We start from the raw sequence: 12,159 nt of genomic DNA, 5'->3' as shown, positions 1-12,159 counted from the left end.
AATCTTTGTGTTGGGTAATGCAAGGCCATGTAGAATGTATTTAAAAAAAGACTTGTGATAACAAAATAATATGTAGCTGTATAGGTTACAGGAAATTAATCTACCTAAGTTACAGCACATTATGGAATGCTACATTACAGCTTTAAAACAATGCACTTACCACACTGCTGAGCCACCGCAACCATTGTGTAATGACGAATTAGACTGGCTACAAACGGTAATGCACTGGGCCTCAGATCTTTAATGACCGCCGACATGAATGCTCCGGTTAGAGCCTGTTCAAAAGTCTTACGGGCAGGAGTGTCCTGGGCTTTGTAACGATGTGAAATGATTACGCTGGGGATGGACTTTTCAGTGAAGCTGGAAAGAAAACAAAATTTGATTGAAGTCATCAAATGTCTTTGTATGTCTTGTTTTGCTCGGATCTCGTCCTTTTTGGTACACCTTAATCATGAAGAATAACAACCATGTTCATGGAGAACGCCATAAACCAGATAAATAGTTCAAGGAAATAAAATGGAACTGAATTAAATGTGAGCTCGTGCTTTAGAGAAGCCAAAATAGCCATAATTGCGCATTTACTTACCAACTAAACCAATAACATCAAAATATACTGCACGATCTAACGTTGTTTTGCTTTTATCAATACAGAATAAACCAGCAACAAATGGAATTGAAAAAAGACTAAAGGTCATGGATTTTTCAGCATTCATGCGGTTCAAAGACGTACCTGCTGGTAAGAAAGGTAGAGAAAAAAATCCCTGACTGCAATGTCTCGACCTCTACGGTGCCCTCTGGGTTCATGTCCTAATAAAGCTTGTACTAGCAGCAGTACAGATTTGTAAAGATAAAAGTGTTTAATACCAAATACCATAGATTTCAGTAAAGCCAACTTGTAGCTGGTGAACTCGTAATGACCAGTGCCCAGTACACATACTTAAGATGGCTTCCCTGTTCACTTGTACCATCTAGTAATTCGACTACACAGCCCCGGGGCATATCTGTTCATGCAGTAAGCCCTTACATGTAATATAATGCACCTTGCCTTTGGGCTACAAGGCCTGCTGTAGGGAGGACTTACATATATTTCATGCAGTGACTTGGGCACGGCACACAGCGAGTGTGTCATGACATGTTTTAACTCATGGTTTGCACCATTACACACAGTCTGCAATGGCAGGCTGCATGCAATTTGTATGGGGGTCCCTCGGGGGGGGGGGCATAATACATGCTGCAGCACTTAGGGACTCTCTTTGGTACCCATGTCCTAGGCACCAGGGGCACCACTTACTAAGGACTTACAGGGAAGCCAAAGTGTGTGCCAATTCGGTTACAATTACACCATTTTACCATGTTTTAGGTAACGAGCACTGGCCCTGGGAACTTCTTAGCAGGGACTCTGTGCACATCAGTCAAAAAGTATCAGTGGCAAAAAGGGAGGGTGATCATGACAAAATAGGGCACTTTCCTACTGTGGGCGATAAATATTCAACTGAATATAAACAAGCAACAACAATGGAAGGGAGAATTAGTGCAAACAACAATGAGGGGAGGCAGACGGGTGCAACAACAACGAGTAAGGAAGGACAACAGGGGAAGCAACACAACAACAAAAAAAGTACTTTTGGAAGAAGACTATTAAAAGACAATTAGTAGTATGTGGGCCATGCTCAATGATACAGAAAAACGCACAAAGGGAAAAAGTTAAACCGGAATGCATGGATGACCAATGAGAAGCAAGGAAACAAGTGTGACTATGAAGCAAATTAATGGTAAGGAATGAGCAGGCTCTAGGCCCCTTTTTAGGTCTCGTGGCGTAACAGCGCGTCAGCGCTGTGTCCGCCAGGAGATCTTTTGTTACTGACTGTGCTTCCCAGGAGACAGCACCTGGCCGCGCGCATCTCGCAAAAGGCGATCGGCGCAGGCCGCGAACGCGCTCGCCGTGGCTGTCTCCTGGGAAGCGCAAACATACACAGGCACACCTCCCCCTGCACGCATGCGCACACACATACACAAGCACACATACACGCACGGAGAGACATCCCCTCCGCCGTCGCACACACAGACACACACACACGCACACATACAGGCATCCCCCCTTCCCCACTCACCGGCACTCCGGACTTGTGCAGCCTCCTACCGCGGGGCTCTCCCTCGGCCATGGGAGCCCCGCGTCACCACTGCTTCTCCAGGCACTCCGTGGGCGCGGGCTTCACAAAACGGAAGTCCCGCCCCACGATAGGTTTTGTTTTGCGTGCGCACGTCTTCTTAGGAGTGGGATTCGCGCACAAGACGGAAGTCCCAACGAAAGTGTAAAGAATATTTGCTGAAACTATGGCTGATGGAGCATTTATTTCAGTACTGGGCTCCTTTCCCATCCCTGGGTGCTAGCTGCACGCTGAAGAACCTGATCCACAGGCCTGCGCTTGGAGCGACTGCTGCATGCATGGTTACCTACACGTCTGTGCGGGGCTGCATTTATTACAGCCCGTCCTCTAGGAGGAGGAAATTAATCAAATGGATTCAGGCAAGGCGAGAAAACAATGCAAATGAATGGACCAGAATAGATATCAAATATGGGTCACTGTATAAAAATCAGGGGGGCTGCGTGGTTATTTTTATGAGCGGGATAAAAGAAAAAAACGAATATACTTCACACATGTAAGAATAACAATATCAGGAAATATAGAGAAAACACATAGAATGTATGCTCCCTGGAGAAAGAACCGCGAACATCGCTAATTGCTTCACCTGCTTACAGTGACAATTTTGAATTTGGTGGCATGAGGAAATAAACGCAATTGTCACAATGGTCTATTTATAGCAGGGATTTTTCTAGCCCTATTCTTTGTACGTTCCCAGCGTGCAATTGTATTTCCCACCGCTGCCTCCGCTAGAATAGGAGTAAACCTCTTCAGGGCCTGAGAAGACCCCGGATTCCTCAAGTAGCGTTCCTCGCCTCCAAGAGAAGGAGTAGTTTCTGTCCTGTAACTCCAGTTCTGTAGTAGGGGTATCTCTGTTATAGTCATAATCTAGTGAATAGTCCCGCCCATGTGCGTGGACCCCGGAGCAATCAAAAATAATCTCTTATAGTGTCAAAAAATGCAGAAAAGCATAGACACTTAAGAGAGAATTTAAAGACAGATAATGCAGCCTAAAAAGGCTACACTGTCCAGTACTTCAACTAGAAATTCCACCATAAAATCCACAAAACAGCAAAAGCCTGAACAGATTTCCATTGCTACACCAGCAAAATCCCTCAGGAATGATAGAGAGAAGAACCTGGACAGACAAGCCCCATAGGCTGCCATTATGTGGCTCTAAACTGTGCCTTTAAGAGAATCTTCCAGAACCTTCTCCCAGTATCCCAGAATGCATAGCAGGTCCAACTTAGTTTCAGTTCTTTTTGAAGGCGTAACACGCCAGACCTGTAGCATTCCATAAAGGAATATGTCTCTCTCCACCGGGAAGGAGGGAGGGCGCTTATGACTATAACAGAGATACCCCTACTACAGAACTGGAGTTACAGGACAGACACTACTCCTTCTGTAGTAGGGGATCTCTGTGTATAGTCATAATCTAGTGAATAGAATGGCAAGCCATCCCCACACCAAAGCGGCGGTGGAGAAAAGAGAATTAACGCCACTACTGTGCGAACAGATTTCGCAGCGAAGCCTGCCCAACCTGAGCGTCTGCCCTGGCATCAGTGTCCAGGCAGTAATGCTTAGCAAAGGTATGAACCGACTTCCAAGTGGCCGCCTTGCAGATTTCTGCAATCGGAACATTACGGAGCAATGCTGTTGTGGCAGCCTTGCCCCTGGTGGAATGAGCCTTAGGCTTACCTCCTAAGGTCTTATTAGCTTTTTGGTAACACAGCTGTATGCAGGACACAATCCACCGAGAGATAGACTGCTTAGAGGTCGCAAGACCCGTCCTGACAGATCCATAATTGATGAACAATTGGTCTGACCTACGAATATCCCTGGTTTTATCCAGATAAAATTTCAGCACCCTTCGAACATCCAGGGAATGCAAAGACCTTTCCGCTGGAGACGAAGGATTCTGAAAAAACGTAGGTAAAGATATAGTCTGATTGATATGAAAATCAGAAACAACCTTGGGAAGAAACTTAGGGTGAGTACGCATAACAACCTTAGCAGCATGAAATACAGTATAAGGTTCTTGGCAACACAACGCCTGAATTTCACTCACCCTGCGGGCCGATGTAATGGCCACGAGGAACGCCGCCTTCCAGGACAGGTGCTGCAACGAAGCCTTATGAATAGGTTCAAAAGGCTCCTTCATCAATCTGGACAGCACCACATTCAAGTCCCATGAAGGCGAAGGAAGCCTGACAGGAGGGAACACTTTCTTCAAGCCTTACAAAAAATCTTTGATCACAGGGATCTGAAAGAAGGAAGTCTGTGAAGGGCATTTCCTGTAGGCAGTCAAAGCAGCCAGATGAACCTTAATGGAATGGACATTAAGGCCAGACTGCGCCAGATGTAGCAGATATGGAAGGATGACATCTTCCTTGCATGTCGTAGGGTCATAGTTCTTAGACTTGCACCAGATGCAAAACCTCTTCCACTTGTAAGCATAAGAAGTCCGAGTGGAAGGTCGCTTAGCCTCCTTCAGTATGTCCATACAATCCGCTGGGAGATTCAAATGGCCATATTGCACTATTTCAGGAGCCATGCCGCCAAACTCAAAGACGAGAGGTTGGGGTGCACCATCCGCCCCCCGAACTTCGTGAGAAGGTCCGGCCTGCACGGCAGCTTCATGTGAGGAAGGAGAGACCGGTGAAGCAGGTCCGTGAACCACCACTGTCTGGGCCATTCCGGGGCAATCAGAATCATCTCCGCCCTGGATTGGGAGGGCTTGATGAGAACCGCTGGAATCAGGGGAATGGGTGGAAAAGCGTACAGAAAGCTGTTCGACCAGTTGATCCATAACGCGTTCCCCAGCGTCCCTGGCTGGTAGTACCTGGAGGCGAAGTCTCGGCATTTGCTGTTTTCGGCGGTGGCGAACAGATCGATGTCTGGAGTGCCCCACCTTGCGAAGACTTCTCCTAGCACTTCGTCGTTTAGGACCCACTCGTGGTTTTCCTGAATCAGTCTGCTCAGCTCGTCTGCCTGAACATTCTGCACACCTGGCAGATGAGTGGCCGTTATCGAGAGTCCTCGGGCCAGAAGCCAGTGCCAGATCGCCTGCGCCTCCTGAGACAGAGTGCGCGATCTCGAGCCCCCCTGCTCGTTGAGGTAATACATCGTGGTCGTATTGTCCGTTTGCACAAGCAGAGAGTCGGTCCGGAAGGACGGTTGAAAAGCCTTCAGTGCCAAGTGAACAGCCCTGAGTTCCAGGAAATTGATGTGGTACGTGGACTCCGAAGGGGACCACGTCCCTTGAATCTGCAGGTCTCCGGAGTGCGCTCCCCATCCCAGGAGAGAAGCATCCGTCACGATCGTCTGTGTGGGAATGTCCTTGTGGAAAGGAACCCCTCTGAGGAGATTCTCCGCTGAACACCACCACTTCAGAGACTGAAGAGCATGTAGAGACAGTCGTATCCTGTCGTCCCAAGAACCTCTCCTCTGGTCCCATTGATTTTCCAAGCACTCCTGCAGCGGTCTCATGTGCAGCCGCGCATGTGGCGTCAGGAAGATGCAAGAGGCCATCGATCCCAGCAGAGAAGACACCATCCTCACTGTTGTGGATGGAATGGACAGGAGAGCCTGAGCCTTCCGAAGGAGTGATAAACGACGCTCTTCCGAAGGAGACACGCTTGCCGACAGTGTATTGATGGAGGCTCCCAAGTACTGTATGCACTGGACCGGAGTTGGAACAGACTTGGACATGTTGATGTGCAACCCCAGCTTGTTCAAGAGAACGCACATCTTCTGGAAGTGTGCTTGAGATTCCGAGAAGGAGGAGGCCTTGATCAACCAATCGTCCAGGTACGGGTAGACCAACACCTTGTTCTTCCTCAGGTGTGCCGCTACCACTGCCATGCACTTCGAGAATGTCCTGGGCGCAGACTTCAGCCCGAACGGAAGTACCGTGTACTGATAGTGATTGGTCCCGACTTGAAATCGCAGGAACTTCCTGTGTTTGTGTGCAATGGGCACATGGAAGTATGCATCCTGTAGGTCTATGGCACAAAGCCAGACTCCCCGTTGCAGCTGAGGGTAGATCTGATGCAACGACAGCATGCGAAACTTTTCTCTGCGAATCCATTTGTTTGCCTGTCGCAAGTCCAGAATGGGCCTGAACTCGTTCTTGTCCTTCTTGCGGACCAGAAAGAACCGAGAGTACAGACCTAGTCCTCTTTGAGACAGAGGTACATCCTCTATCGCCCTTTTCCTTAACAGGACGTCGGCCTCCGCCTGAAGCTCGCACAGTTGATACTGCGAGCTGATCGGAGGAATCGACGGAAGAGGGCTGGTGAAACGAAGACTGTATCCATTGCAAACAATATTCAGCAGCCACTTGTCCTGAGTAATTTTTCTCCACTCTGCCAGGAAAAATTGAATGCTTCCCCCCACCGGAGCGGGTAACGGACGAAGGGGAAGTAACTGCTCAGGGTCGAGACCCAGCCGGGCCCTTGGTCGCGGTAGAGGACTGCTGTGCACCTCTACCCCTCTGACGTTTTTGGAAGGGTCTTCTGTACTGCTGCTGTTGTTGCTGCTGCTGATGTTGCCCAGAAGACTGTCCCCTTCCTCGACCCTGCGACCCAAAACGGCGTTGGAATTGGCGGAAGGGTTTCTTATCTTTGGGCTTCTCCAAGCCCACCGCCGTCAGGGTTTCCGCCTCGGCCTTCATCCTGGCCATCTCGTCATCTGCGTGTTTCCCGAAAAGGGTATCCCCAGAAAACGGCAGATTTGCCACACGCTGTTGCGCCTCAGGTTTAAGCGACGTCAACCGAAGCCAAGCATGGCGCCTCTGATTGATACCGTGGCAGTATCCATGCGCGGCCAGCAGGGAGATATCCGCCGCGGCGCTAATGGCCTGGTTAGAAACCAGCATCCCTTCCTGGACGATCTCCATGAAATCCTCTCTCCGGTCGCGCGGAACAAGGTCCGCAAACCGTTCCATGGAGTCCCACAGTGCATGGTCGTATCGTCCCAACAACGCCGAGTCACTGGAGGCCTTCATCGTTGTAGAGGACGTCCCACACGCTTTTCGTCCAGCAGAGTCAATCCAGCGGCTCTCCTTATCGGGAGGCACGGTGGAGGCAGGAGAGGTGGCATGGAGCTTCCGAGCCGCCGTCACAATCACCGAATCCGGTGTCGGGTCCTTCCGCAAGAAAGCCGGGTCCGACTCAGGAGCCCTGTATTTCTTCACGAGCCTGGAAGGCGCAGCTTTCACCACCGCCGGCGTAAGGAAGAGTTGTTCCGCCGGCTCAAGTAGTCCTGGCACCAAAGGCAGCAGGGGGCGAGACAGGTGTTTCTTATGTAATGTCTCAAAGATCACGGAAGTTGAGGGCGTAGGGGCCGTAACCTCGATCCCCAACTTCGCCGTCCCGCGCAGGAGAACCTCCTGGAACGTGCCAATATCATCAATCGGGGACACCCTCGTCTCCGGTGAATCTGACAACGTAGGTGAGTAGGAACGGGTCCCCGAGGCAGAACGAGACCTGGACCTATGCCTCCTATGTCGATGCCTGGATCTCGAGGAGGATCCGCGTCCACTCCTCGACCTGTCCCGTCTACCTGAGCGTGACCTCGATCTCTTGGGTCTGGGACGCTCCGCCGGCCTCCCCGGGTCGGACGTCTTGGGTTTAGGAGGAACCTTCGACTTAGGAGTCTTCTTCGGAGGTGTCGGGAGTTGGGGCATCGACACCGATCTCGGTGGAACCGGGGGAGGAGGAGGAACAGTTGGAACCGGGGCCTGAGGCGCCGGTAGAGGAGGCAACGGAGGAGGGGTCGAAACCCTCGGAAGTGGGCCCTTAGGCAAAGGAGGCAAAGAAGGCGGTGCAGTAGGCTTCTTCGGCGTATACACCTCGGAGTATGCCGTTCCCGGCGAGCCACCATCCTGTCCCGACTGTGGGGAGCCCCCCACAGTCCTGGGCCTGTCCTTACGACCTCCTGACGTCGACGATCGGTGCTCAGACGTCGATCGTGGTTCCCTTGACGGCGAGCGGCCCTTCGGCGTCGACCGTTTCACACTCCTCGGCGTCGACCGGCTTCTCCGCCTCGACGTCGACCCCGACCAGATGGCCGAACCTCTAAATCTCGACGACGGGCGATGACGCCTCGACGGCGACCTCGACCGCCTCGACCTCTTCGAACGCCTCGACGTCGACCTCTTTGAACGCCTCGACGTCGACTTCTTCGGCGCCGGAGACCTCCTCCGTCTCGACGGCGACCTTGACGACGAGGATCCCCTCGACGACGACGATGTCCTTGTCTTCGACGGCGAACGGCGGTGTCGCCTCAACGGCGAGTGCCGACGCCGGGCCCTCCGATGCCGTCCACTCGACGCCGACGGCGACGAGATCGACACCGGGTTCGACGGCGGCCTGTAAACGTCCCTCGACGTCGACGGGCGACGTTTTCTCGACCCAGAGCCCTGGGGAGACCGGGAACTGGCCGTGGACCTTCCTCTCGACGTCGTGGTCATAGCAACTGAACCAGACGGAGACCTTGGACGTTTGCTGGACTTCTTGCCCCTGGGGAGCCCCCCAGAGGCCTCAGCATGGGCAGCAGAAGCCCTCCAGACCCACCTTGAGCCTTCAGTCTTCTTTCTTCAAGTCCCTGAAGTCTGATTTTTCTCTTGTCCTTCAGGGTCCTGCCAGAGAAGCCTCTACAGATCACACACTCCTCTGGGATGTGGGAAGAGGGAAGGCAGAGGATACACACCTCATGGGGGTCTGACTTGGCCTTCTTCCTGGAGCACTCTGGGCATTTATCAAATAATGCAGGCATTATGAACAGCCAAAGAGAGCAGAAATCCAAGAAGACAGTCACCAAAGTACTTTAAAAGTACACAAAATCGAAATTAGTGAAAAACACCAACAAAAACCCTTGAAAAGGGAGAGCTCAATGCTCCAGGGTCCTGCTTGCAGGAGCCGGAAAAAAGAACTGAAACTAAGTTGGACCTGCTATGCATTCTGGGATACTGGGAGAAGGTTCTGGAAGATTCTCTTAAAGGCACAGTATCCTGTTTTGAGCCACATAATGGCAGCCTATGGGGCTTGTCTGTCCAGGTTCTTCTCTCTATCATTCCTGAGGGATTTTGCTGGTGAAGCAAGGGAAATCTGTACAGGCTTTTGCTGTTTTGTGGATTTTATGGTGGAATTTCTAGTTGAAGTACTGGACAGTGTAGCCTTTTTAGGCTGCATTATCTGTCTTTAAATTCTCTCTTAAGTGTCTATGCTTTTCTGCATTTTTTGACACTATAAGAGATTATTTTTGATTGCGCCGGGGTCCACGCACATGGGCGGGACTATTCACTAGATTATGACTATACACAGAGATCCCCTACTACAGAACGTAGGACCCTGGCCTGGCTGTCTTCATACTTGCCTGGTCCTCGCGGGGTGGGCCTCGAGGTCTGACGACCCCCCTCCCCTGCCTGCTCCCGGCGGCGGGTGCCTCTCTCACTGTGGCGTTCTCCAGCGGTGCTCGCTGGACGCGACCTCTGCAGCGGCGCGGGCTAGCAGGCGAAAACACGCAGGTCTGTGTCTCGTACTCCATATTGGAACAGGCCATGTACTGTCTGTGCCGTTCAGGGAGGCCCTTGCAACTGTTTCATGGCGTCGCTCTGTAAAGCGGGGCACAAACCGTGTGGTCTACTTTGCACCCTCATTTCTCCGTGCATACATCCCGCGAGGGGCGGGCAATCAGCAACCTGAAATCGCAAATGTTTGTGAAGGCACCCCGAATGCACCTTATGGTTGCGAATGTTCCAGACGCTCTACCGTTCACCCCACGAGTGCTCTAATTACATACACAACACACTGCAAGAACGCTATGCAGGCAAATGGTGCAAACGGGAATCTTCTCATACGAATCCACCAAAAAGAATGTGGCTATTATCACGCTAACCAGAACTTGGAATTTTCAGCGATTTTTCACTTTTAATTCGTAACAATAACTACTTTCATAATGCTTTTAAGTGAATTTCACTGCTTTAAACATACAGGTTTAAGGAGGTGCATCATCAGAGCTGTGTAAATAATAACAGCTGTGAGCCTGTGGCTGAGGTGCATCATCAGAGCTGTGTGAATAATACTGCGTCAGCCCCGTGCGTGAGGTGCATCATTAGAGCTGTGTGAATAACAGCTGTGAGCCCGTGCCTAAGGTGCACCATCAGAGCTGTGTGAATAATAACAGCTGTGAGTCCGTGCCAAAGGTGCATCATCAGAGCTGTGTGAATAATAACAGCTGTGAGCTGTGCCTGAGGTGCATCATCAGAGCTTTGTGAATAATAACTGCGTCAGCCCCGTGCTGAGGTGCATAATAACTGCGTCAGCCCCGTGGTGAGGTGCATCATTAGAGCTGCGTTAATAATAACAGCTGTGAGGCCGTGCATGAGGTGCATCATCAGAGCTTTGTGAATAATAACTGTGTCAGCCCCGTGCGTGAGGTGCATCATTAGAGCTGCGTTAATAATAACAGCTGTGAGCAACAGCACTCTTGCACACACTCAAACTGCTCACCAATTCAAAGTATGCTAAAAAATGTATGCAACGCATTGTCATACACAATGCCAATAACTCAAACTTTAATGCTGCGAGACCTATTGCATTGCAAATGCTTGTTTTTATTTTTAAGTACCAAAAGATCTTGCAAGTGACAGCGAATTCGTGGTCTCAGGTGAGACGTAAAGATGAAGCAGGAATGTCTTGGGGTCCAACTGAAATGGCTTTAACTCAAGCTGTTTAATGTGGCAACTCTGCATTACAAGGAATCAACGTTTAGGTGATAAACATAGTGAGTACCGGATGAAGACCAAACCTTGTCCTTCCGGTCACATGGCCAAGTTACTGCCACCACTGCAGGTCCTGGGAGACCGCCAAATGCCATTCAAGAGATTCCTCAAGTGTAGTCTTCAATGAAAGAGACTACATAAATAAAGTGCTCAAAAGTGCCACCTCACATGTGTTTGAGCAGAATACAGGAAGCCAAGAGGCCCAGCAGCTATTACACTGTCACAGCTAGATGTCAAACCGCCTTCCGAAACATCCAAATGAGATCCGGAAAGTACCGGACTTGATTCACAGGGTAAGGGTTTCAATTCAATGGTTTCTAGAATCATCCAAATAAAAGACACTGAGCAAGTGTAGATGGGATGTGGAGAAAGCGGACAAAAAAACAATAGAGGAATTGTGCTCTGGACGTGGACAAAGTTGTGGAGAGCCAGTCTTAAATGCCAGCTGATTAGGTATCGGAACTTATTTCCAAGTTGCGAAGGTGAGCTGGAAGCATAATGGAGGTGGGATGAAGGAGATTATCATAGACAGGTCCAGAATAGGGCAAATTTCCACATCATTCCTAGGAACTAAAAAGACAACTAAAACCAACGGCCATTTCTGCCGTTGAAACTAGTTTGATGGTCCACTTACTCAGGAGGGTCAACACAACCCTCGAGAGAATCTGGGTATAATCAAATGACAATGTTTAGCAGAGGGAATGTGAAGGAGAGTGTCTTGGAACAGGAGTGTGTCTCTGTTCTACACAATCTGAGACTGAGGTCCAAGATAAGCTCATAGTAAATGAAAAATTCACCCCTCACACTTCTCATCTCTCCATTCACTGGATGCCCATAGTCAGCTGACACCAATTGTTTTTGTGGAGCAGAGGGAGGAGAAAGAAGGTTGCTGCTGCCTTAATACCAATCTCTGTTGTGAAACAGTAAAGGTATTGGATCCTACATCTGACCAACCCGGATCTCAACAATAGGAAAACCAGAACAGGGTGGCTGGACAGGATTATTCGTGAAACAATTCACCAGACACACAGTCAATCTGTACCGTGTGACCACTGGATTTAATTTTCCAAACAAGTTTATTTTTCTTTTTTACATTTATCAGCAATTTTTTGAAACACAAGCACAAACAAAACCACTGTCAATTCAAAAGGTTCATATATACAGTATCTACAAATGCACACATTTACAAATTTACAACAAAGAATCAAACAAAAGATTGGTTAGACA

General features: G+C 49.8%; 1 protein-coding gene across 1 annotated transcript in view; it reads right to left on the bottom strand.

Annotated features, from left to right (window-relative positions):
- The window catches only part of TRRAP (transformation/transcription domain associated protein), an 885,394-nt gene that overhangs the window by 706,402 nt on the left and 166,833 nt on the right, over nucleotides 1-12,159 (bottom strand). Inside the window, exon 23 of the mRNA XM_078664902.1 lies at nucleotides 161-360. Within this exon, the coding sequence (XP_078521028.1) occupies nucleotides 161-360 (200 nt within the window). The remainder of the gene's footprint in view (nucleotides 1-160; nucleotides 361-12,159) is intronic.

Source organism: Lissotriton helveticus, chromosome 10 (genome assembly GCF_964261635.1).
Source record: "Lissotriton helveticus chromosome 10, aLisHel1.1, whole genome shotgun sequence".
In the NCBI taxonomy this organism is placed as follows: domain Eukaryota; kingdom Metazoa; phylum Chordata; class Amphibia; order Caudata; family Salamandridae; genus Lissotriton; species Lissotriton helveticus.
This window is presented reverse-complemented; position numbering and strand designations above follow the sequence as displayed.